The 27,725-nt window shown below is 46.8% G+C and overlaps 1 protein-coding gene across 1 annotated transcript; it reads right to left on the bottom strand.

The window, feature by feature from the left end:
* Positions 1-5: 5 nt before the first annotated feature.
* Positions 6-26,664, bottom strand: CMBL (carboxymethylenebutenolidase homolog). Its single transcript, XM_003932496.4, has 6 exons — positions 26,265-26,664; positions 10,430-10,663; positions 8,017-8,124; positions 5,835-5,977; positions 2,399-2,490; positions 6-1,385 (listed from the first exon to the last, which is right to left on the bottom strand). The coding sequence occupies exons 2-6, from the start codon at positions 10,642-10,644 to the stop codon at positions 1,206-1,208; spliced, it is 738 nt and encodes a 245-aa protein (XP_003932545.2). The 5' UTR covers positions 10,645-10,663; positions 26,265-26,664; the 3' UTR covers positions 6-1,205.
* Between the last annotated feature and the right edge of the window lie 1,061 nt (positions 26,665-27,725).

The following is a 27,725-nucleotide window of genomic DNA, read 5'->3' as shown; positions in this document are numbered from 1 at the left end:
ATTCAAAAATTTGAAAAATTAGTTCATTAGTTTAATACAATGAGGTCAATGGAATCCTGTTTTGATCTCAATACTTCCCATATTGCAATCTATAAATGTGACAAATTCACCTCTCTTATGACATGATAAGCATCTAGGCTGGGCAGTTAGCCTACCCTAGTTTACAGTTCACGTTCTTCATGGCTTTGCAGCATTTGTCATTTTATACGATGTGTTCAAAGACCAGAAAAGCCCACACTTGACCTGTCAGCAGGTCCTTGAACAGCTGTAGGTTTTGGGTTTTGTGGGTTTTGTTTTGTTTTGTTTTGTTTGAGATCCAGTCTCCCTCTGTTGCCCAGGCTGGAGGTCAGTGGCGCAATCTCCACTCACTGCAACCCCCGCCTCCCAGGTTTGAGTGATTCCCCTGCCTCAGCCTCCTGAGTTGTTGGAATTACAGGTGCACGCCACCATGCTTGGCTAATTTTTTGTATTTTTAGTAGAGACAGGGTTTCACCATGATGGCCAGGCTCGTCTCAAACTCCTGACCTCAAATGATCCACCCGCCTCGGCCTCCCAAACTGCTAAGATTATAGGCGTGAGCCACTGCACCCAACCTGTAGGTTTTAACTAATAATAAGGGTATTACTCTATCATTCAAATTCTCCAGGTACTGTCCTGGTTTTTATTTTTTCATTTTTATTTATTCATTTACTTTTGAGTCAGGGTCACTCTGTCACCCAGGCTGGAGTGCGGTGGCGGCACAATCTCAGCTCGCCGCAGTCTCCACCTCCCGCGTTCTACTGATTCTTGTGCCTCAGCCTCCCAAGTAGCTGGGACTACAGGAGTGCACCACCACACCAGGCTAATTTCGGCATTTTTTTGTAGAGATGGGGGGAGGGGGTCTCACTATGTTTGTTAGTCAGGCTGGTATCGAACTCCTGACCTCAGGTAATCCACCTGCTTTGGCCTCCCAAAGTGTTGGGATTACAGGCATGAGCCACTGCACCCAGCCAGACCTTGGTTTTAAATTTTGATTTGATGTACATGTCAAAAATTAAATTATTTCATGCATTATTTCCTAATGAATTTGTGTTTCAAATGACATAATGAATTTTAGGATTCCTACATTTATTTTATAAAGGTGAAAATTAAATCGATTGATCTAAGTATTTCCAAGCAAAGTTTGGGATGAAAGCTCTTCTGGGAAGGCTTGCCCTTGATTCTTGCTACATGTACTTGTTCAGCCACTCGATTAAATTCCTTCTGGCCTCGTCAATGTAGGGCTTGTCCTCAGGTGAACAGTTTTCTCTCTTCCGATGCACGAACCCATGAGTTTGCCCGGAAAATGTCTTAATTTGATATTCAACTTTGCAGTGTTCTTTCAGCTTCTGGGTCAGCAAGGATACCTGGTATGCAAAAGATTTCATGATTTTAACCCGTTAGTAATATTTTCCATTCTCCACATCTTCAGTGAGCGTTCATAACAGAGATTTCACATGGATGCTTTACGTTAGAAACAAGTTCCACAGTTATACTGAATTCTTTCCTGCTATATTTTTTTTAAGACAGGGTCTCGCTCTGTTGCCCAGGCTGGAGTTTAGTGGCGCCATCGTGGCTCACTGCAACCTCCACCTGCCAAGATCAAGCAATTCTCCTGCCTCAGCCTCTGGAGTAGCAGGGACGACAGGCATCTGCCACCGCATCTGGCTAATTTTTGTATTTTCAGTGGAGACGGGGTTTCACCATGTTGACCAGGCTGGTCTCAAACTCCTGACCTCAAGTGATTCACCTGCCTCAGCCTCCCAAAGTGCTGGGATTACAGGCATAAGCCACTGCGCCCAGCCTTTACTGCTAACTTCATAATGAACTCAGTTCTTATGTCTGGCAAAGGAGAGATTTCAGAGCAATGTGAAAATGATACATCTATTATTTGAATCACTTGCATTAATGTATTGGTTACTAATATTATAACAATAATTTCTAAATGACTACTTTTTTTTCTTAGAGTCAGGGTGTCACTCTGTCACCCAGGCTGAAGTTCAGTGGCACAATCGTGGCTCACTGCAGCCTCACAACTCCTGTGCTCAAGCAATCTTCCTGCTTCAGGGTCTCAAATAGCTGAGACTACAAGGTGTGTGCCACCATGCCAGCTAATTTTTTTATGTTTTTGTAGAGTGGGGATCTAGACAGACTGCCTAGCCTGGTTTCACATGGTGAAACCCCGTCTCTACTAAAAATACAAAAATTAGCCAGGCGTGGTGGCGCACACCAGATACTCAGGAAGCTGAGGCAGGAGAATTGCTTGAATCTGGGAGACAGAGGTTGCAGTGAGCTGAGATCGCGCCACTGCACTCCAGCCTGAGCGAGAGAGAGAGTCTCTTCTCAGAATAAATAAATAAGAGAAAAGATGCCAACTTACGTTCTCAAGTGGAATCACAACATCATTTTCAGCAAAAATGAACAAGGTGGGGTTCTTTAAATTGTAAATGTCTTCAGAATCCTTGACGATGCCTGAAAAACGAGCACAGAGGCGAGATGCAGGATCCCCACACTCATGTCACGGAAAACTGGGTTTCATTTTTCAAAGTAAAATCTCTACTTTGGGAGGCTTTATTTTCTTTTTTTAGCCATTCCATAGAAGTGGCCTGACCTGTAAGATTAGCGTAAAAGAAGGCTGGGCGCAGTGGTTCACGCCTGTAATCCCAGTGCTTTGGGAGGCGGAGGCAGGTGGATGGCTTAGGCTCAGGAGTTTGTGACCTGCCCAGGTAACATCGCGAAACCCTGTCTCTACTATATATATATATATATATATATATATATATATATATATATATGACACACACAAAAATAAGCCAGGCATGGCGGTGTGTGCCTGTAGTCTCAGCTACCTGGGGGACTAAGGTGGGCGGATCACTTGTGCCTGCCAAGTTGAAGCTGCTTGAGCCATGTCTGTGCCACTGCACTCCAGCTTGGGTGACAAGGTGAGACCCTGTCTGTAAAAGAAACCCAAAAAGATCATGTACAAGAGAAATTTCTTTAGTCAGATCTTCCTACTCTCTACCTCCCCACTTTATGCACTAAAAATCAGGCCATTAAATAATTGAAGGAGACCTTGTCCACTGCTGAGTATGGGAAGGTGCCAGAGCAGCCTGGGGAATGCTGCCTCCGGGAAGTGCCTTCATTTACAAAGAGGTGATCACTTTCAAACCCTCATTTGAGAAATTTCTCAGGTCTGCACAAGCCCCACAGATTTTGGCTTGAATGCTCTTGAGTAGTTTCATTTGTACCAGACCAAGAGTGTGGAAGTGTGAAACAGACTGGGCCTCACAGATCCGTGTATAAAAATCAGCTTTTGGCCAAGCGTGGTGGCTCACCCCTGTAATCCTAGCACTTTGGGAGGCCAAGGCGGGTGGATCACTTGCGGTCAGGAGTTCCAGACCAGCCTGGCCACCAATGCAAAACCCTGTCTCTACTAAAAATACAAAATTAGCTGGGTTTGGTAGCCCCAGCTACTCAGGAGGCTGAGGCAGGAGAACTGCTTGGGCCCAGGAGGCAGAGAGAGGTTACAGTGAGCCAAGATCGTGCCACTGCACTCCAGCCTGCTGACAGACCAAGATGCTGTCTCAAAATAATAATTAGTTTTCATCTTTCATGTCAGCATTCGAGATTAATTCTGAAATTAGAAGCATGCTCTGCCTGACCCAGGCTGACTGAAAACAACCTGTGGGTGTGTTCACTTCTATGGGAAAATATGTGAAAGTTTTGCAGTAAGTTACCATTTTAAGAAGTAAATAAATAACTTTTTCCCCACTTTCTGCTGGCAGCACAGAAAAACTAAGTAACAGAGAGAGCCTCCTTCACCTGTAACTACTCTTTAGGAAGCACGGAGCCCAGGAAAAGGTGGCCACGCTCTCTTCCCCACTCTGGCAAAGTCGCTTCATATGGCTGGGTCCCTTTTGATGTCCCTGGGTCTGAGCCCGGCCATGCTCCGCAGCTCACGCACTGCACAACAGCGGCCAGAAGGTGGCGCCGGGGAGGCATCCACTCCAGACCGCCTTTTGCTAAACCGCGCAAAAGCACGGTCTGGACAAAGCATCTGTCAGTTCCATTGTTCCCAGAGGCAGCCGGCCACTGCCTTGAGTTTCTGTCCTTTTGTGTTGTCATAAGTCAATATATGAGGGTTTGTTTTTTTTTTTTTTTTTTTCATGCTAAGAGTGGTCGAAAATACCACAGTGAGGAACCATTAAGCCAAGAAAAAATCATTAGTATAACTTCATGACCCGCTTCAGACGTCCCAGGCTCAGCGATGGTTCCACGCACCCATACAACCATTGTTGTTCACTTTCAGTACAGAATTCAGTAAACTGCATGGGCTATTCAACACTCTATTATAAAACAGGCCTTGTGTTAGACAATTTTGCCCAGCTGGAGGTTGATGGCGGTGTTTAAGGGGGGCCAGGTGAGGCTATGAAGTTCGGTAGGTGAGGTGGATTAACTGCATTTTCGACGGGATATTCTCAGTTTAGGATGAGTTTATCAGACTTAGCCCCACGGTAAGAAGAGAAGCATCTGCATTATTTTTAAAGGCTGTATTTCCTATGTGTCTTTTTTGTTTCTGCATATATATTGGTCTGAATGCTTCCATATCATGAATTTAGCAAGCAGTTTCTATAAACAGATACAATGCCATTTCATTGCTAAAAAACTTTGGTTTGTTTTCGCCAAAAATATTTAAGTTGCTATTTATATTTCAAAGTGTGCTTTCCTTTCCTTTCTTCCTTTTTTTTTCTAGAGACTAGGTCTCAGTCCCTGTCACCCAGGTTGGAGTGCAGTTGTGCATTCATAGCTCAGCGTAGCCTCTAACCTCTGGGCTCAAGTGAGCCTCCTGCCTCAGCCTCCTGCCTCAGCCTCCTGAGAGACTGGGACCACAGGTACGTGTCCGAACACCCAAGTAATTTTAAAATTTTTTATAGCCACAAGGTCTCTCTATGTTGCCCAGGCTGATCTCGAACTCCTGGGCTCAAGCTATCTGCCTGTCTTGGACTCCCAAAGTGCTAGGATTACAGGCATGAGCCACCGTGCCTGGCTGCTTTTGCTTTCTTTCTGTCTTTAGTGTGTGTGCATGTTTGTGTACAGTTAGAACAATTTGTATCTTGGGAAAATCTTTTTCTTTCTTTCTTTTTTATTTTGTTTATTTATTTTTTTTGAGAGAGGGTCAAGCTCTGTCACCCAGACTGGAGTGCAGTGGCGTGATCACGGCTCACTGCAGCCTCGACGTCCTCGGGCTCAAGTGATTCTCCCACCTCAGCCTCCTGAGTAGCTAGAACCACAGGTCTATGCAACCACACCCAGCTAAGTTTTGTATTTTTGTAGAGACAGGGTTTTGTCATGTTGCCCAGGCTGGTCTCCAACCCCTGAGCTCAAGTGATCTGCCCGCCTCAGCCTCCCAAAGTGCTGGGATTACAGGCATTAGCCACTGCCAGAAAAATATTTTCATAGATGTCGCTCATAAAAATCTTATGTAATGTAATGATATTGATCATCATTATATCATTGATCATCATTACATTAAAAACAATGCTATCCCCTTCATCCTAGGTGAAGAAATGGAGAGCTCAGGTTAGGTGGCTTTCCCAAAGTCACACCATTGGGACCCAGGCTTCTTCACTCCCAGTGACATCCTCTGGTTAACTGCATGACAAACCTCCACTTCTATTTTCAGATTCTTAAAGCCCATTTCCATAAGACGGGCAGTCTTCACATTATTGGGGGTTGTGGATGGGGAGGCTTGTGACTGCTGTCACTCTTCCACGCCTCCCTTTTGCATGGAGGAAAAATGCGCAAGGCAGATTTACCGTAGACAGACACCCCTGCCCTGAATTCTGAGTATTTCATCATCAAATGATGGACAGCAGTTCCACCCCAGCAAAATCCCACGAGGCCAATTTTCTGGGCGTGACACTGTTGTTTCAGATACTTCAAGACAGCACCGATCTCTCTAGAACAGAAAGAAAAAGCATTCAAGAATCAGGCTTATTCTGTGAACCACTCAAAGGGCTGTGCTGATATCAGGGCTGTATCGGCAACTGTTTTTGAAGTTGTCAGGATTCTTCTTTTGGGAGCTCCATCCTCATTCGCTCCCGCCCAACTATTGCATCATGCCCCCAAGTCTCCCTGCCAAGCCCAGCCCCACCCCCCAACTGTCTGACAGCTGCAGGCATGCTGCGCTCTTCCCAAAACACAGATCCAACCAGCTCACTCCCAGCTGAGAGCTGAGCAGTCTTCCACAGCCCACAGCACGGCTCGGCTGGCAAGGCCTGAGTCCACGATCTGCTCCCTACAGAGGGCCCCAGTCTCCTCTGTCCCCTGAGTCTCCCGGAAGGGTCTCCTCTCTCCTCCCTCCCATTACCAGCTATAACTACAGGCAGACGCCCAGACACTCTCTGACCTCACATGTTCACTCTCTCCCCAGAACTCCCCACTCTGCATTGCTTGTCTTCTCCCACACCCAAAGAGGGCAGCCAAATTTGGAAGGACTATTTCAGCCACAAGGGGACCAAGAATAGTGGCCCTTGTCTGACAAATGATTCATCTGCAAACTGGTTGTTTGGAACTCAGAACACATTTTCAACTAGAAGCCATGGACCAAGTACAGGTGGGCTGCACACGTATGTTTATTGCAGCACAATTCACAGTTGCAAAGATATGCAACCTAAGTGCCCTGTGACCAATGAGTGGGTAAAGAAAGTGCAGTATATATACTCCATGGACTATCAGCCATAAGAAAGAACGAAATAATATCTTTTGCAGCAACTTGGATGGAGCTGAAGGCCATTATTCTGAGTGAAATAACTCAGGAATGGAAAACCAAATACTCGTTGTTCTCACTTGTAAGTGGGAGCTAACCTATGAGTAGGTTCGCAAAGGCACACAGACTGCTGTGTGGACTATGGAGACTCAGAAGGGGAAGGGCAGGAGAGGGTGAGGACCAAAGAACTACGTAGTGGGTGAAAAGGTGATGGATGGACTAAAATCTCTCTTTTCATAGATGGTGCTCATAAAATATTGTTTGATATTGATCATCATCACATAAAGAATGCTATTCCGGCTGGGTGTGGTGGTTCATGCCTATAGAGAGACACTATCTCTATTTTATTTTTAAATTTTTAATTAATTTCTTTTTTAGAGACAGAGTCTTTCTCTGTCCCCCAGGCTAGAGTGCAGTGGTAAGATCTCAGCTAATTGCAACTTCTGCCTCCTAGGTTCAAGAAATTCTCCTGACTCAGCCTCCGGAGTAGCTGGGATTACAGGCATGCATCATGACACCCAGATTTTTTTTTCTATATTTTTAGTAGAGATGGGGTTTCACCATGTTGGCCAGGCTGGTCTTGAACTCCTGATCTCAAGTAATCAGCCAGCCCAGGCTGCCAAAGTGCTGGGATTATTGGTGTGAGCCACCAAGCCTGGCCTAAAAATTTTAATTAAAAAAATTCAAAAAAATTTTTTTTCAATTAAAAAAATTTTAATTAAAAAAATTCAAAAAAATTTTTTTTCAATTAAAAAATTTTTAATTAAAAAAAAAATTTAAGCCAGGTGCAGTGGCTTATGCCTGTAATCCCCAGCACTTTGGAGAGGCTGAGGCAGGTGGATCACCTGAGGTCAGGAGTTCGAGACCAGCCTGGCCAACATGGTGGAACCTCATCTCTACTAAAAATACAAATATTAGCCAGGCATGGTGGCAAACACCTGTAATCCCACCTACTTGGGAAGCTGAGGCAGGAGAATTGCTTGAATTTGGGAGGTGGAGGTTCCAGTGAACCAAGATCATGCCATTGCACTCCAGCCTGGATGACAGAGCGAGACTCCGTCTCCAAAAAAAAAAAAATTTTTTTTCCCCTTTGTGCCATGGGAAGGATTCTATTGGCCATGGAGAAGTCCTACCCTGAGGGAGGGAGTAGAGTCTGAAAGGTGAAGCCCACGTGGCTTTCTCCTCCCTGGCACATGCCATACAAAAGGCCACGTCTGCGGATAACTCACCTGTCGATCTTCCGGGCATTTCTTGTTTTCAGCCACTCAGGGAAGATGGACCAGTCGCCAGAGGGGTCCCAAGGCTCTTGCCCTACAAAGAAGTCTGGAACAATGGTTCTGCAAAATATGGACATGAATTGAGCTTAGTTTCAGAGTTGCTTGACTCAGTATTTTGCTTGCATTTTTTAAAAAACTTGCTAAGTTGGCAAGTCTGGCTCAGAGAAAAGGAAAAGTAGTGGCTGTGAAGGCCAACTCTGATCACAGCAGAGCAGCCACCTGGCACCAGGCCAAGCCACCTTAGGTTTCACAACCGCAGGTGCACAGCGTCTGGCAACCCGTTGGTAACCCGGCCCTGCAAATGAGAGGCCATCCACAGGGCACACCCCCATGGGATAGGCTGGGGGCACCGGGGGGAATGGGCCTGAGGTGGGTAGCTTGAGGGCCCCTCCTGCCCCTCTCAGCCAGCCCGTGGGACTCCTGGCCTTTCACCCGAGCCTCAGGCCAGAGGGCACACCTGGCTAACGTGTTCAGTCACTATGACCAAGCAATTTTCCCAGCCTCCGCCCAAGACGCCAACGAAGCACAGCCTCCTCTCCAGAGGGTATGATCCTAAGACGGGCAGCAGAGAGCAAACACGCCTGGCCTCAGTCCAGGTGGCTCTTCCACGCAAGCCAACCCAGAGGGATGGAGCCAGCCTCTTGGGTTGAGTCCTGTTTCTTAAAATAGAATGCCACCTGGTTGGAGGAACAGGGCTCCTCCTGTAGGGGTAGAAAGAACACTGAAACTTGAGTGAGAAAATCCAAGTTCGAGGCTCAGTACACCGCGCGCTGCCGTGTGGCCCTAATGGGTCATGCCACCACTTCCAGCACAGCACCCTTGCACTGCCGAACCTCAGAGGAGGCTCTGGAGGGCAAAAAGACTTGCATACATGTGAAAGTGCTTTGTAAAAAAGGCGTCTTTCCTCATCGTTTATGTCCTGAGTCCTGCTAAAGGACCCACCGTGAAACAGCAGGAACAGCAATACCGTGTGACCGGCTGCCCGGGTGGTGTGATCTGGCACAACATCCCAGCTCTTTATGGCCTGGTTTCCTAATCTGCAAAATGAGAGTTACAGCAGCTCCGCCCTCAAGGGGCTGCCCGAGGCTTAAGGGCAACGATCCCAGTCATGCCCTCAGCACTGGCTCTAGTGGAGCAAGAGGCTAGCTATTTTTTTTTTTTTTTTTTTAAATTACTGGGCTTGCCCCTAGAAAGTTAAGTCCTCTCATCTGGGGACGTGAAAAAGGAAAACTTGAAGGAAGGTCTTTTCATTCAGCACTGAGTCTGTGTCCCGTCAGGGCAGGCACGATTCCTTGAAGCCAGTTTCTCCTCCTAGAAAAACACGACGTAGGCTCACCCTCGGAGTCTCCAGCTTCTCCTTCTGTGAAAACAAAGGAATCCAGCCCTGCACCAAGCTCAGGGCTTGCTGGGTTGACGCTTTCCCACGCTGGAGAGGCAGAAGGATGCTGGCTCTCCTCTGTGCTTTATGCCAGGGGCAAATAAGAAGCAATCGGGTATCAGCCTTCGCCAAAGGCTGATACAAACTTGGCCAGACAAAGAGGTAAACTTTGGGAGGGGAGAAAGGTCTCACTGTGCCCCTTCTGAACCCCAGTCTAATTCTGACGGGGCCATGGTGGTTCGTGTGTGGGCCAGGTGGATCCGTGGACGCCCTGTTCTCCAAATGGGCCTGTGAAATCTGACCCGAGGCTGAGCTCCTTGAAGGGCCAAGTGACGGGTCCATTTCGGAGTCGGTGAGGTCTGCCCAAGGTGTCCAGTGCCTGTGTCTGGCCGGAGCCCCACAGAGGGCAAGAATTCTCAGTGTCCAGCAAGTCTAGAGGTCAGGTACGCCCAGGAGGACAAGAAGCCAGGGTTGGGTTAGCAGCACCAGGAGGGTGTTTCATTCCACATGACATTTCCCATTTACCTTCACCACAGTGAGATAAGGAAGTGTCTAATGTAAATACTGCATAGTCAGACTGCCGTTTTGGGTTTTTTTGGGGTTTTTTGTTTGTTTGTTTTTGAGACAGAGTGTTGCTTTTGTCACCCAAACTGGAGTACAATGGCATGTTCTCAGTCCACTACAACCCCCGCTTCCCAGATTCAAGAGATTCTCCTGCCTCAGCCTCCTGAGTAGCTAGGATTACAGGCACGTGCCACCACACCCGGCAATTTTTATACTTTTAGTAGAGACAAGGTTTCACCATGTTGGTCAGGCTGGTGTTGAACTCCTGACCTCCAGTGATCCGCCCACCTCGTCCTCCCAAAATGCTGGGATTACAGGCCTGAGCCACTGTGCCCAGCAGTTTTTTTTTTTTTTTTAAAGGGAACAAAATAAACCATGAAAATGTATATGAATTTAAACAAAGAAACAGAACTTTGTACATACGTGTATCCATTTCCTGAGATCATGTCAGCTATATATCTGGTATTGGGCAACTGCCAGCCAAATATATCTTGAATGACAATCACAGCTTTGCCTGCATCAACAGGGGATTTGGTGACATACGCCTTGATGTGCTCGACTTGAACTTCATGGCCCATCCCTCCATACTCAAATCTGTGGCCAATGTCACACGGACAAGGATAAGCTTCGTTAGCCATTGCAGAGATTTAAGTCGGGCTACGGAGAGAGAAACATGTGTCATATTCTGAATGGTGCAAATCCAAAGGTTATAAATGGTAAGTAAACCTCAGATCAAGATTATATAAAAAAAAATGCCTTTTAACTGCATCTATGGTATTAGGTAAGAAATCAGTGGTAACTTCTGGTTCTGGCAACACAGCAGATTAAGGCTATAGACACTAGAAATGGCAGACTGAGTAACAACAAAAAGAAGAGATGAAAGAACTCATAGGGGAAAAGGAACTCCCCAGGGCTGGGATTGGGGAGGAAACTGAAAGCCAGGGTGAGGTCGAACCCACAGACGCTGACGGGCCCAGTGATGCTGGGGGACAGGGCCCGACCCGGGAGCACCCCAACAATCGGGTGCTTTGGATTTTGTATCGACGTGTAGAATGAGCCTTGGAAGCACGTGAGAGCCACTCCTGCAATGCTGAGCCCCCAGAGGTTCATGTCTCAGGTAAGGCGGCCAAAGCAAAACGAAAGAGCTCTACCCCCAGGCTCCGCGATGTGCAAAGCTCTTCTCCATCTGGATTCTGAGCAGAAGGGAAAAAAGAAAGCAATCCCCACATGTACACCGTGCTTGCAAAGTAGGAACACCTGGCTGGGAAATGAATACAAGTGACTCTGGGCCAGCGAAACGCCTAGAACACCTGACAGAGACCAGTGCAAATCCACTTTACCACGAGACTCCCACCGTCCAGGCCAGAAATACACCCCGCTGAAGAGGAGCCCGTCATAAAAACTACACACAAGGAGGCGATCCAGATTAACAAGAACAGGCAGACACGACAACTGGGAGGAGTGGACGGTGGGAATGGGCTTGAAACTCACCGGAAAAACACTTGGTGAATCAAAATAGAAAACAGGAAGGAATTAGGAAATTAAAAACCTGTTCATTAAAAAGCATCCGTTGATGCCACCGAAGTGGGGAAAGAGTCAAACAAGGAGTTCGATTTGGAAATGACTGTGAACAATCAGCTGAGATAACTCACCGCCTGCCCTCAGACCTGCCGAAACTTAAATAAATGTAAACAGACTGAACTCACTAGCTGAAACAGATTCTCAATTTGGACTTGTTTTGTTTTGTTTTTTTGAGACGGGATCTTGCTCTGTCGCCCAGTCTGGAGTACCGTGGCACAAACACAGCTCGCTACAGCTACAGCCTCAACCTCCTCCCTGGGCTCAAGTAATCCTCCCACCTTAGCCTCCCAAATAACTGGGACTGTGGAAAGCACCACCACAATCAACTCCTTTAATATATATATATATATATATATATATATATATATATATATATACACACACACACACACACACACACACACACATAGACGAGTTCTCACTATATTGTCCAGGTTGGTCTCATACTCCTGGGCCCACGCAATCATCCTGCCTCAGACTCCCAAAGTGCTAGGATTACAGGTGTGATCCACTGTGCCTGGTTCAAATTAGACTTTTTAAAAATTAAGCTTCCATCAACAAAGAGGAACTGGGAAGACTAAACTCAGACAGACGTAGATCCCTTCATTAGCAACTGGAGATTACAGAGTTATTACAAATAGATGTGAACTGCCTGCATGTTAACCCACAATGTTTCAGCAAAGATTTTATATAACAAATGTTACACAAATACCATGAAGAAATTATAATAAAGGCCAAAAGATTTAGAACTGAATCACCATGAAAACACCATATAGAAAAACTTGATACAATCAATACAGTGGTACTTTGAGACATTTTTATAGCCTAGACCAGGCGTACCCAAACTAAAGCCCTGGGCCGCATGCGGCCCCCTGAGGCCATTTATCGGCCCCCTGCCGAACTTCAGGAAGGGGCACCTCTTTCATTGGTGGTCAGTGAGATGAGCACAGTATGTGGTGGCCCTTCAACGGTCTGAGGAACAGTGAACTGGCCCCCTGTGTAAAAAGTTTGGGGACGCCTGTGTAACCCCACCATCATTCACAGACATTCAAAAACTGTGAACTGTCAATGTGCACATTCCCAGCTGAGAACACACAGGGTGCAATAGACTGAAAGTGTCCCCCAAAAGTCAGATGTTGAAACCCTAATTCCAATGGAATGATATTTGGAGTGGGGAGTCTTTGGCAGTCAAGTAGTTCACCAGTGCAGAGCCCTCAAGAATGGGATGAGTGCCTCATAAAAGCCCAGAGAACTGGCTTGCCTTCTTTCTTCCTGGCGAGAACACAGCCAGAAGAGGACTGTCTGCAAACCAGAAACAGGCCCTCAGCAGACACTGGATCCGCCAGCGCCTTGATCTTGGACTTCTCAGCCTCCAGAACTGTGAGAAATGTTTGTTGTTGAAGCCACATTCATTAGAGCGGCCTGATGCCTGCAACACTCTGCCTTCTCATTTTAGCTCTCACAGTGTAAACAAGTGTCCTTCGTGTCTTAGTGCACATTTTTGTGCTTTCTGCGGGGTTGATTTTGCTCTTTAAAAGGCACCACACTTAGTCGTCACGTGCTGTCTACTGTTCTCAACACGGGAAGGCTGTGATGTGCCTTACGGAGAAAATGCGGGTGTTGGAGAAGCTTTGTTCAGGCACGAGTTACACACCTGTTGGCCCTGAGCACCCTGTTAATGAGTCATCAATATATTAAAAAGGTGTATTCCACAAAAACACACATAAAACCAAGGTTATGTATTGGTCTCTTGAGGAAAATGTTGTGACCAGACCAGAGGTTTCTGGGAAGCTAACCCTGAATTTTCCCCAAGAGCAATATAGTTTAGGATTTGCTAACTCAGTGTTTGTCATGACTTTACTACTACAAATACTAACAATGACTGTATGTGGGTTTTCTTTGTTACTTGGTTGGTTGGTTGAGACAGAGTCTTACTCTGCCCCCACGCTGGAGTACAGTGGTGCAATCTTGGCTCCCTACAACCTCCACCTACTGGGTTCAAGCAATTCTCCTGCCTCAGCCTCCTGAGTAGCTGGGACTACAGGCGAGCACCACCATACCCAGCTAATTTTTGTATTTTCGGTAGAGACAGGGTTTCGCCAGGTTGGCCAGTCTGGTCTTGAACTCCTGACCTCAGGTGATCACTGCGCCAGACCTGTAGGTGGTATTTAAACTTTAAGACTGAGTGACATCATTCAGAAAAGGATGCTGGATGACGAAAAGAGGAATCTAAAAGACTGAGCCCTGGGGCCCTTCAACACTAACACTTCAGGAAGATCGGAAGGAACCAGCGAGTGAGGCATGAGTCTGGGAAGGAACAGCCAGTGACAGGGGAGGAAGACCCCAAGTGCGGTGTCCTGGGTCCGAGTGAAGAATGGGTATCCAGGGGTGGTCAATAAATGCTGAGGGTTGCCCTCAGGGCTTGGCAAAGTGAAGGCCATTGGTGACCTCCACAAGGACAGGCTTGGGCAAGGGTGACAGCATGATCACAGTGGGCTTAAAAGGGACTGAGAGGAGACTGGGCACAATGGCTCACACCTTTAATCCCAGCACTTTGGGAGGCCAAGACGGGCAGGTCATTTGAGGACAGGAGTTCAAGACCAGCCTGGCCAACATGGGGAAACCCCATCTCTACTGAAAATATAAAAATTAGCCAGGCATGGTGGCGAGCGCCTGTAATCCCAGCTACTCGGGAGGCTGAGGCGGGAGAACCGCTTGAACCCAGGAGGCGGAGGTTGCAGTGAGCCGAGATTGAGCCATTGCACTCCAGTCTAGGCAACAAGGTTGAAACTCCAACTAAAAAAAAAAAAAAAAAAGGAGCAAAGAGACTGTGCAAAAGATGCAAAAGACAGAGAAAAGATACACTGATGAGTCTTTTATTTTTTTTTAATGGAAGAAGTCTCAGCCTATTTGTGGATGAGAATGACGCTATAAAGAGGAAAACAAACCAAACACAATCACCGCCCGGGGAGAAAGGGAAGCGGAGAGTGAGCGGAGGGTCTGGGAAGGGTCTGGGAAGGGTCTGGCGCACAGCGGGGAGCCGCCTTCCTCGGCAGCACCGCCAGTCCTCACGAGCCCGAGGGAGGCTGAGGACAGGGCCGCAGACGCAGGTGGTGGGCGGGTGGGCGGCGGGAGACTGTGCATGTCTCCTACTGACATCTGCTCGCTCACAGAACCGAGAAGCAGAGCCAGCAGCTCAGGGTGAGAGGCGGGAGGAGGGTTGGGGAGAGCAGAAGCAGGAGAACTGGGGCGGGGGAAAGACGACCTGGGAGAAGTACTGAGGTCGGGGAGATGTGTGCTGTTTCCTCCAGCCGGGTCCAGCAGCGCAGGCCAGCACAGAGCAGGCCAAGAGAGAGGGACCCGGGGGCTCTGCCGTCACGAGACGGGGCAGGAGGGAGCTGTGGGGAGAAGAGGGACTGGCCATCCAAGGGACGACGCGGCGGCACTGGGCTACCCAGGTGAGAAAGCCAGTCACCACGGATCCCCTACCCCAGCACCCGAGCATATCAAATGGCTACAAGTCTAAGTAGGAAAGGCAAAATTCAACGATTAAAGGGACATACAGAATACTTTTTTCTCATATTTTGGAATAAAGCAGAATTTCTTAAATTTGACTCAAAAAAAAAAAATCAGCCGTAAGGAAAAGGATTATAAATCCCATGTCACTGTAACCAATTGTTTAAAAAAAAAAAGGAAAGACAACTGCAGAAAACTGAATTGCTAAGAGGATATCCGATGATATTGCAAATTCTTGTGAATTCTGGCAGGGGAGGATAATGGTATTGCAGCCATGTTTTTGGAGCTTCTGTCTCTCACAGATGCAGCATATTCGCACAGATGACATGACCAGAGGTCTGGGATTTACTTCAAAATACCCCATTTGGGCCGGGTGCGGTGGCTCACACATATAATCTCAGCACTTTGGGAGGCCGAGGCAGGTGGATCACCTGAAGTCATGAGTTTGAGACCAGCCTGGCCAACATGGTGAAACCCCGCTTCTTTTGTATTTGTAAAATACAAAAATCAGCTGGGCATAGTGGTGAGCACCTGTAATCCCAGCTACTGGGGAGGCTGAGGCATGAGAATCGCTCGAATCCGGGAGGAAAAAGTTGCAATGAGATGAAACAGTGCCACTGCACTCCAGCCAGGGCAACAGGGCAAGAGTCCATCTCAAAACACATATAAATAAAAACCCAAAATAGCCCCATATGGGGAAGGGTGGATGAGGTGTCCACGTGCTGACGGTGGTGCAGCTGGAATGTCCCGTGTACCAATCTCTCTTATATAGGCTTGGGATTTTCCATGACAAAAAGCTTTAAAAATCAGATTAAGAAGATAATAACTAAGAAGAAAGATTAAGAAGATAATGATTAACATTAATATTAAAATAAAAGTCTCCGTAAACAAAGTGAGAAAACAAGATAGAGTAGGAGAGGATATTATTTTAGGAACAGCGGACTTAGTATCTAGATAGAATATATAAAGAATTCTTATAGATAACCAAGAAAAAGACAACCCAATAGAAAAATTCACACAAATGGGCAATTTACAAAAAAGTACACCTGAATGGTCCATAAACATATGAAGAGATATTCAACCTCACTGCACTTAAGGAAATTATAATAAGAACAATAATGAAGTACTATTTTCCATCTTGCAGAATGACAAAAGTCTGTTAACACACAGAGATGATGGTACATTTGTAGGGAAATGGGAGCGAGTGTGAACTGATAGAAACCCCGGAAGCGGTCTGGCAAGGTCTAGCAGAGTTAGAGACATCCTATGCCCCAGATATCCCACCGCTAATGTTTCCTTAGAGAAATTCACATCACATGTGGGACGCGGTGGCTCACACCTGTAATCCCAGCACGTTGGGAGGCCAAGGGCTCAGATGACTTGAGCCCAGGAGTTCAAGACCATCCTGGGCAACATGGTAAAACCCATCTCTTCAAAAAGAAAGAAAAAATTAGCCAGGCATGGTGGTGTGTACCTATGGTTCCAGCTACTCAGGAGGCTGAGGTGGAAGGATTGCTTGAGCCCAGGAGGCCAAGATGGCACCACTGCACTCCAGCCTTGGTGTTAGAGTGAGATCCTAACCCCCTCCCCCCCAAAAAAGAGAGAGACAGAGAGAGCAATTTGCACGTGCACACACAGTTGCATGCAGTGATTATGGAAAAATGTTCTCAGCACCAGTACCGTGATGACAACACCTGGAAGCAATCTAACTGACCACCCACAGGAGAATGAATAAACTGCAATTTATTGCTTGATATGGGTTGAATTGTGTTCCCCCAAAATATATGTTTAAGTCCTATCCCCCACTCCCTGTGCATGTGGCCTTAACTGGACACAGGGCCTTGCAGATATCATGGAGTTAAGAAGAGGTCATACTGGAGTAGGGTAGACCATAAATCCAATGACTGGTGTCCTTCTAAGAAGGGGATAATGTTGACAAAGACACACAGACACACAGAAGAGAGGGCTGTGCAAAGATGAAGGTGGACACAGGAAGGATGCACCTGTAAGCCAAGGATTGCTGGCCCCCACCAGATGCTGGAAGAGGAAAGGAAGCGTTCTCCTCTACAGGTCTCAGAAAGAGCAGAGCCCTGCTGACACTTGGAATTTGGACTCCTGGCCTCCAGAACGATGAGGCATCGTGTTGCTTTAAGTCACCCAGTATCTGGTAATGTTATGGCAGCTGTTGAAAACAAATATATTCGTAAAAGGAATATTACACAACAGTTTGACGAAGAGGCTGCATCTCTAATTTATCAATACAATAAATCTCCGGACCCACACAGTGGCTCACATCTGTAATCCCAGGACTTTGGGAGGCCGAGGTGTGGTCATAGCTTGAGGCCAGGAATATGAAACCATCCTGAGCAACATAGGGAGACTACATCTCTAAAAAAAAAAAAAAATTAATTAGCCGGGCACCGTGGCACACATGCTTAGTCCCAGCTACTCAGGAGGCTGAGAGGAGAATCGTGTGAACCCAGGAGGCCAAGGCTGCAGTGAGCTAAGATCACACCACTGAACTCCAGCCTGGGCTACAGAGCGAGACCCTGTCTTTAAAAATAAAAATAAAAACTTTTTAAAATCTCAAAAATATAATGCTATGTAAAAAGACAGAGTATGTTGATGCTAAATAAATAACCGAAAAATATACATTTTGATGCTAAATAAATAACAACCAAAAAATACACATTTTATTAGTAAATATACTGTAGGAAAAGTATCATGCCTGGGAAAGAATGATCACCATTAGGACCATGGTTACAGGGAAGAGAGGGGAGGAAGGATGGAGACTGTGGACTTTATTACATTTTATTTCCTTAAAAAGTTTTGATTTGAAGTATATAGGACAGTATGGTATTATCTCTTAAATCTGGGTGATGTGAAAGGGTGGCTGTTATATAATTTCCTGCACATTACTGAATATTCTTAGCCTTTCATAATTAGAAATAAAGTAATTAGATTTGGAGAAGAAAGAAATTAATAATTAGTTATCCAATCAAGGACAACCGGGCTCTAGTTTTCTTGGTTTTATTTTCATAAGCTACATTACAGAACGATAATTAGTAAGACACAATAATTCAACATTGTCATTTCCCACCATTTCAGAAAAACTGTCAAGCCATGCTTTCCTCTGCTCTCACAATACAACCATCATCACCACTGTGACCAAATGTAAGGGGGTGGGGCAGGGGGCAGTGAGGGCTCAGTTCCCAAGACTGCCCCACCCCTCAGACACAAGCAGCACGTCCAGGCCTGCAGAACTTCCTTTATTCCCTCTTTTGAGATGGAATCTCGCTCTGTCACCGAGGCTGGAGTGCAGTGGCGCGATCTCGACTCACTGCAACCTCCGCCTCCTGGGTTCAAGCCATTCTCCAGCCTCAGCCTTCCTAGTAGCTGGGATTACAGGCGTGTGCCACTACCCCTAGCTAATTTTTTGTATTTTTCGTAGAGATAAGGTTTCACCATGTTGGCCAGGCTGGTCTGAGCTGACTTCTTATCTGAGATGTTTGTTCTGTGAGGACCCAAGGATCACAGAAACTCCTGGCTGTAGGAAGTAGAAAGTTCCTTTTTAAAGTTTCCTTTCTTGTAGAGTAAGTGTGCTAATAACTTTGCTAAGCCCTATCCTATGTAGCTGTTAAACATGCCATGCTCACAGGCATGTAGTATATTCTGGGTCCCTCTACTTTAACCAAAATATCTGTGCTGGACGTGCTCACAGGCATGTCCCAGCTCCCCATCGCTTTTACCGGTTAAGAAAAGTTTTAAGTTGTTAGCCAATTGGGTTTTAGTTTACACTGTGAGGTCTGGCTCCAGCCAACAGATATCAGACACAGCAGTAAGGATGACCCCAAATACATAAGGGAGAAATGTGTGTGTTTCCCTTTGTTCACTGTACTCTCGTGGCACAATGGCTAGCAAGTGTACCCTTCCTGAAGTCCAGGAAGTAAAAATTGTGTTGCTAAATGATCCTTTTCTCAGTGCGAATTTTTCTTTACAGCACCGAGCATCTATTTCCAACACTAGCCATTCCAGGAAGCCTCTAATCTGAATGTTTTTACTTTATTTTCAGTTGATATTCATTTTGCAAAAGGAATGTTTACAGCCAGGCAAGCAGCCCTCTAGGCTGATCCTGCAAGGTTATTCTCCCACAGGAGAGGCCCCTGTGTGGTGCATGCCAACGGCTGGACTCCTGCCCAGACCCTGCGTGTAGGCACAGCAGCCAGGCTGTACCTTGTGCCAGGGGCCAAGTCCACACTGGGCAGGGCGAACAGTTTCTACCCTGGCAAGTCTCAAGGAACATGCCCTTGACCCCCAACTAACTGTACTATATTTTCTGTATATATCTTTCAGGATTTTAGCTTCCTCCTGCAAATGCACTATAAACCAAAAATAAAATTGAAAGCCTCCCAACTGACTGACCGCACCTCTCCTCTTGGCCAAGGGGATTCCAAATAAATTTGTAAAACTAATTCAGGCCACGACAGGAAGAAGGGGCTAGGCTCAGTGGCTCATGCCTACAATCCCAGCACACTGGGAGGCCAAGGTTGGCGGATCATTTGAGGCAACAAGTTCAAGACCAGCCTGGCCAGTGTGGAGAAATCCCGGCTCTACTAAAAATACAAAAAATGAGCCAGGTATGGTGGCGCACCCCTGTAATCCCAGCTACTCGCGTGGCTGAGGCAGGAGACTCGCTTGAACCCAGGAGGTTGCAGCAAGGCTCTATCTCAAAAAAAAAAAAAAAAAAAAAAAAAAAAAAAAAAAAAAGCAGGAAGGAGAAGTCCAACATGCCTCATTATTCCCTCCTCCATTGAAGTTCAGGCACAACTGACCAGCGTCAACATTAAAACAGAGATCTTAAGACTGACGAAACAGACTTTTTGTAGAAACAAGGTATGAAATTCCAACCTGCCTCTGATATAGCATCAAAGGATGCAGACAGCAGGCCCTGAAACAAATCATGTATTTTATCTCAAAATTTTTTTTGACGTATTTTGAAATGGCCCTGCCAAGCTAACTCTCCTAGGGAAAACTTACATTCTGCAAAGAATCTCCTTCCTTTTCCAGGTCTCTTTCCGATCCTGGAAAGACTACCTGAGAGCCTGGTTCCTTTTAAAGGTCTGAATGGGAAACGCTGTCTGTTGCCTCTAACAGTAGCCACGTACGAGACTTCACCGACATAACAAGAACTCTGGTCTCCCGAACCTCTTATCTTAACCCAGACACTCCTTTCTGTTGATTCCAGGTCTTTCGTTAATTTAATAATTTAACTCTTCCAACCAAGCGCCAACCAGAAAATCTATGAATCCCCCGTGACCCGTAAGCTGCCACCCTGACCTTGTCATCCCCGACCTTTGAGTTGTCTCGCCTTTCCAGACTGAACCAATGTACACTCACATGTATGGACTGAGGACCTATGTCTCCCTAAACCGTATAAAACCAAGCTGTAACTCAACCACCTCAGGCCCTCCGTAGGCAGTGTCATGGCTCACGGGCCTCACATTTGGCTCAGAATAAACCTCTTCAAGCATTTACAGAGTTCGGTTTTCCTTTGTCAACACACACACGTTAAACGATGATTTTTGAAAAGAAGTAAACCATTGCTCTTCAACAGATAGAAAAACAAACAACAGTGGGGGCTCACACTTGTCCTCCCATCACTTTGGGAGGACGAGGTGGGTGGATCACCTGAGGTCAGGAGTTTGAGACCAGCCCAGCCAACATGGCGAAACTCAGTCTGTACTAAAAATACAAAAAATTAGCCAGGAGTGGTGGCAGGCACCTATAATCCCAGCTACTTGAGAGACTAAAGCAGGAGAATTGCTTAAACCCAGGAAGTAGAGGTTGTAGTGAGCCCAGATCATGCCATTGCACTCCAGCCTGGATTACAACAGCAAAACTCTGTCTCAAAGCCAAAAAAAACAAAACAAAACAAAACAAAAAAACCACATGCACACATATGTTTACTGCAGCACGATTCACAATAGCAAATACTTGGAACCAACTTAAATGCCCATCAATGATAGACTGGATAAAGAAAATGTGGCACATATACACCATGGACTACTATGCAGCCATAAAAAAAGGATTAGTTTATGTCTTTTGCAGGGATATGAATGAAGCTGGAAACCATCATTCTCAGCAGACTAACACAGGAACAAAAAACTAAACACCACATGTTCTCACTCTTAAGTGGGAGTTGAACAATGAGAACATATGGACACCAGGAGGGGGACATCACACACCAGGGCCTGCTGGGGGTTTCGGGGCCAGGGGAAGGATAGCATTAAGAGAAATGCCTAATGTAAATGACGGGTGAAGGGATGCAGCAAACCACCATGGCATGTGTATACCTATGTAACAAACCTGCACATGTGTCCCAGAACTTAAAGTATAATTTAAGGAAAAAAAAAAAAAAGAATGATAGGAAGAAACTAACAGATCTTCTAAAAGGCTTGATGGAAAATCAAAAAGGCACAAATGTATGTGCTGGAAAGTGTCAACTCAAAACTCTAAGCCCCCCTACCAACTGACTGGATCATCGCTTCACCACAGAGACCCCAGAATAACCTTAAAAACAGTCATTGGCCATATAACTTAGTTTATGTAGTTGAAGGATGGGGGATCACACGCCTCTCGTTATCTGCACCCACACTAACCACTATGAGGCTTTCTTTCCTAAAGGCTAAACAGAAACTGGCCTCTTCGAAAGACTCCACACTGATGCTGACCAGCCGCATGACTGCCCTCCTTTTTCCCTGATAACAGACCAACAACCACCGCGTGGTTCTGGCCCATCTATAGAGGGTGCACAATGACGATTTTTGTGTCCTCTGCTTCAGCTTTTAACATCAGCGGGCCAAAAACACCACACTTGGATCATGCTAACAAGGTCATTTTTTGAACATGGATCCCATGAAGAGCAAAAAGCTCAATTGTGCATGTGCATGGTTCTCCTTCAAAAATATTCATGGCTGGGCACAGTGGCTCATGCCTATATCTCAATGCTTTGGGAAGCCAAAACAGGAGGATCACCTGGGCCCAGGAGTTCAAGACCATCCTAGGCAACACAGGGAGATCCTATCTCTACAAAAAAAAAAATTTAGAAAATTACACAGGCTTTGTGGCACATACCTGTGGTCCCAGCCTTTTAGGAGGCTGAACTAGGAGGATCACTTGGGCCCAAGAGGTCAAGACTGCAGTGAGCCAGTGATCAGGCCACTGCACTCCAGCCTGGGGGACAGAATGAAACCCTGTCTCAAAAAAAGTAACGAATTAATTATTTTTAAAAGTCATGACTCTTCCTATAGCTTATTGAATCTGTGTATTTGGCCACACTGTTCAGCACAGATTCCTGAATTATTCTGCCCACACTCAAAGGGTCTGTTTCCAGCTTCTGGCCAGAGACTACACTTCCTAGCCTGTCAGAATGGCTACCTTGCAGGCTGCAACACTTTATGAGAAATAAACCTCTCTTCTTCCAAATTTATGTACCTCATCATTCTTCAGCTGACAAAAAAAAAAAAAAATGTTGAGATAAATTGCAAATGAAGACAAAATATCTTTTTGGCCAAGTGCAGTGGCTCCCACCTGTAATCCCAGCACTTTGGGAGGCTGAGGCCAGAGACCAGCCTAGGCAACATGTCTCTCTCTCTCTTTTTATTTTTTATTTTTTCCACAGGAGGGAAAAGAGCCCATTAATTCTGCATGGAGACATGACAGAATTTACAAATCTATCAGACTTGTCACTTACCCATAACTTAAGAAAGAACAGCAGGCCGGGCATGGTGGCTCATGCCTGTAATCCCAGCACTTTGGGAGGTTGAGGCGGGCAGATTACAGGCACATGCCACCATGCCTGGCTCTGACCAACATGGTAAAATCCTATGTCTACTAAAAATACAAAATTAGCCAAGCGTGGTGGCATGTGCCTGTAATCTCAGCTATTCAGGAGGCTGAGGCAGGAAATTCACTTGAACCCAGGAGGTGGAGGTTGCAGTGAGCTGAGATTGTGCCACTGCACTCTAGCCAGGGCAACAGAGCAAGAGTCTGTCTCAAAAAAAAAAAAAAAAAACCAAAACAAAAAAGAACGGCAAAATGGCTCAAGTACAATGAATGGAGCTGGAATCAGACAGCCCAAAGAGTGTGCTATAGACATGGGTGCCTTCCCACTGAGGCACAAAATTTCTTTGACACATTATGAGGTCCTTTACTGTGAGTAAGAAGGTTTCCTTTTCATCCTGTGCTGGGGCAGGACTGTGTCTGAAACACATGACAGGATCCTCATAACACACGTGTCAATAAAGGCTTTTCTGTGTCACGGCAGATGTGTTTGGGCCACCCTCTGGCAAACCCCAGGTCAGTTCTGTGGTTTCCACTAGTGAGATCTCTGAAAGTCAGGATGTTCTTCCTAGCTCTGGGGAGTGCCCTGCAGGACACCCTGGTAGCCATGTTCTTCGGCAATGCCCACAATGGCCACCAGCACGAATGCACAATTCCCCAGAGACACTCCTGCAAGGTGCTACATATGTGAGAATGACTTATATGTGACGGTACATACAGCACAGGAGCATATGGAATTGGAATTTGCAGATCAAATACTCAACAGTGATTCCCATGGGCTTTGATGTGTAATTTTCTAGGGGGATTTGCTTTTATGAGGCAGCACTGGAAGGACAACAAGAGTCACTCTGTAGGGGTGAAGGAGCCTCACTCTGCCACACACAAGCGCGTCCCTCTGGAAAATTACACGTTCAAAACCCATAGGGATCACTGATGAGTGGGTTTCTTTTCTTTTTTTTTGAGACAAAAATCTCTCTCTGTTGCCCAGGCTGGAGTGCAATGGCACAATCTCAGTTCACTCAAGATGAAAACTCACAAAGTAGTGTCTTCATCTTGCTTTCTTAAAATGTCTTTTATTTATTTATTTATTTTTATATTAAGACAGGGTTTCACCATGTTGGTCAGGCTGGTCTTTGAACTCCCGACCTCAGGTAATCCGCCCGCCTTGGCCTCCAAAGTCTATTTTTTTTTAATTGAGACGGAGTCTTGCTCTGTTGCCCAGGCAGGAGTGCAGTGGTGTGATCTTGGCTTACTGCAACTTCCGCCTCACTGGTTCAAGCAATTCTCCCTGCCACAGCTTCCTGAATAGCTGGGATTAAAGGTGCCCACCACTACGTCCAGCTAATTTTTGTATTTTAGTAGAGAGGGGGTTTCACCATGTTGGCCAGGTTGGTCTCAAACTCCTGACCTCAGGTGATCCATCCGCCTTGGCCTCCCAAAGTGCTGGGATTACAGGCGTGAGCCACAGCACCCAGCCTTACTGATGAGTGTTTGATCTGCAGATTCCAAGGATCTGCTCCTCTCCTGTGCGTACCTTCGTGAGGCATTCCTTTACTCCATATACATTTGCACTTCTTGACTTCTTTTTTGAACCAGTTATAACGTCTGCCTATTTCTCTCTTTAATGAATAAAATAAAGTATGTACCACTTTTATATCTGTATAAAAGTCATGATTTCATCTTTTGCTGAAATTTATCTTTTAACACTGTAATCAAACATTCCCTTCCTGACATTGGCAGTCAGAGAAGTAAGACACAGGTGGTAAAGTGTGGTGGAGTGTGGTTTTCCTGATTTCATGCCCTAAGGATTTAAATAACTCACAAGTCAGACTTCCAGGCACAACGCAGTTCTCCAACAGAAATAGCGAAAACAGATTTTGACAAGCAAAAGGGACTGCTATAGTTGGGATTATAGGATTATTATAACAAGCAGGGAAGTCGAGGAATACATTCCTAGAAGCTTTAGAAATTTAGAAATGGGGCCGGGTGCTGTGGCTCACACCTATAAACCCAGCACTTGGGAGGCAGAGGCGGGCAGGTCACGAGGTCAGAAGTTCAAGACCAGCCTGGCCAACATAGTGAAACCGCATCTCTACTAAAAATACAAAAAATTATCTGGGCATGGTGGCATATGGCTGTAATCCCAGCTACTCAGGAGGCTGAGGCAGGAGAATCGCCTGAACCGGGGAGTGGAGGTTGCAGTGAGCTGAGATCGCGCCACTGCACTCCAGCTTGGGCGACAGAGGGAGAATTGCCTCAAAAAAAAAAAAAGAAAATTCAGAAATGGAAGCTACGTGGAAGCGCATCCAGGGTTCGGGGTTACAGAGGACCCCAAGGTAACACAGAATGGTGGTGTCTAACGGGAAAGGCATGAGGCTTTTCCTTTGCTGGTTAAACACTGTAGGAACTTGCATGATAACTGATTTTCAGTCTTGCAGGGAAGGCAGGACCAGTACTTATCCTTAGTCAAACGTCTCCAAACCTTCATTTTTCATCAGCCATGCTTGTATTTTCCAAGTGTCTCTGGCTGAGACAGCATGAATTACGAAGCGACCTGGATAAGCACACACTGGCCTCCGCAGACAGGCCAACCACGGCCCTGTGTTCTGCTTTTTCCCTGGCTCTTTCCAGGCCTGGATAGGATTCCCTGGACACCGGCGGGGCTCCCTTCTAACCACTTTATTTGAAATGGGCTTTGAAAACAACAGGTGGCATCTTCCATCAGCGAGTGGACATAAATCTCAGTGCCCAGTGTTTCCAAGCCCTGCCGAACCGTATGGCTGTGGTGTAAACTGTCCAGTCGTTCTTGGCAACACCTACCCAGCATCTAGGATGTCCCACCCTTAGAGCCACAGACCCAGCCCCTCCCTTCTTAATGCCCACCCTAAGGAGAAGCTGTCGCATGTGGATACTGATTTCAATGCGAACATGCTCGGTTTTTTCATAGTTTTATATTAGTAAAACTCTACAACCAGAATGTCTCACTGTAGGAAGATAGTTACAAGGAGCATTAACGGCATGGAGGGAAGGCTCCTCCGTGCTACATGGCCAAAACCAGTGCCAGTCTGCATACGGCGTGATTTGCACTGTGTCTTTAGAATGCATGGCGAAACGCCAACGGGAAAATGCCGAAGTGTAAAGGGCGGCTGCTTGGGACGCGTGGGAGCGTGCAAGGACAGCGTACCACTTTTAGGAAAGTCAGCTTCTGAGAACGGGCGGGAGGCTCCTCACCCGTGCAGGCGGCAAAGCCCTTCTTTGCCACAGTCAGAGTTCAAGGGAGCGGGGCCGGGGCTCGCGTGGCCCGGGGACGCGCACGTACCTTGTCCCGCGGCCTGAGGCTGCGCTGCCCCGCGCGGAGGGAGGCCGAGCCCGGAGGAGGGGCGCCAGGGGGACGTGGACGCGGCGGCCGAGGGCGCGGGGATCCCGGCGGGGCCAGTGGCTCCACTCGCAGTCGTAGCCTCCAGGGAGAGCCGGAGCCCGGAGGGGGCGGAGAGGAGGAGGAGGGAGGCCCTGGGGGAAGAGAGGTCTGCGAAGTGGGGGAAGGGAAGGCCAGGAGGGAGGGAGGCGCAGTGGGGAGGGGAGGAGAGAAGGGAGCGAGGGAGGTGTAAGGGGAGGGGAAGAAGTGGGGTGATCAGAGGGTGGGGCCGGGAGGTAGAGGGAGGAAAAGGGAGGGAGAGGTGGGAGAGGCTCCAAGGTAAAGAAGTGTGCAGGGAGGAGGAGCCGGAGGGAGGGAGCCGCAGAGGGGAGGGAAGAAGAGAATCAGGAAGCGTGGAGGGAGGAGGCAAGGAGGCCAGGAGAAGGAAGACAGCCAGCCTTCTGTGAGATTTACATGCGTGCCTGGCTTCCAAGACAAGTGACTTACGATATAAATCAAAATTAAGCTATTTTTTGTTTATTTTATTTTAGAAGTAGCGCCTTATTCTGTCACCCAGGCTGGAGTGCAGTGCCACAATCATCGATCACTGCAGCCTGAAACTCCCGGCTTCAAGTGATCCTCCCCACTCAGCCTCCCAAAGTGCTAGGGTTACAGGTGTGAGCCACCATGCCCAGCCCCAATTTGCTTTTTTTTCTTTCTTTTTTTGAGATGGAGCCTCACTCTGTCACCCAGGCTGGAGTGCAGTGTCACGATCTTAACCTCACTGCAACCTCCGCCTCCCTGATTCAAGTGATTCTTCTGCCTCAATCTCCCCAGTAGCTGGGATGACAGGCACGTGCCACCACCCCAGGCTAATTTTTATATTTTCAGTAGAGACAGAGTTTTGCCGTGTTGGCCAGGCTGGTCTGGAAATTCTGACCTTAAATGTTCCACCTGCTTTGGCCTCCCAAACTGCTGGGATTACAGGCGTGAGCCACCATGCTCAGCTCAGCTCCAAATTAACCTTTTTTAAAAAAAGAAATTAATACGCGTTTCATACTTGCCTGCTCCTTCGTATTTTGTCTGGTCATCCGACCAAGGTTATGATAACAGCTTCAACTTGGCTACAGAAGCACATGCCCGCCCGTGGCTCACCCAAACTGGAAACATACAGGCAAAGGGAATTCTAGGAATATAGCTCATCCTGGACAAATGGGTGCATTACCAAGCTATGGCACCGTGTGGCCACACTTCCTGGCCTCTCCTCTGTAAAGGTGTTGTTATGTCTGTGTCCCCTCCCAAATTTGTATGTTGAAATCCTAACCCCTAGTATGGTGGTATTTGGAGGTGGGGCCTTTGGGAGATGCTTAGGTCATAAGGGTGGAGTCCCCAAGAATGAGATTTGTGCCATTACTAAAAGAGACA

Source organism: Saimiri boliviensis, chromosome 1, assembly GCF_048565385.1.
Source record: "Saimiri boliviensis isolate mSaiBol1 chromosome 1, mSaiBol1.pri, whole genome shotgun sequence".
NCBI lineage: Eukaryota > Metazoa > Chordata > Mammalia > Primates > Cebidae > Saimiri > Saimiri boliviensis.
This window is presented reverse-complemented; position numbering and strand designations above follow the sequence as displayed.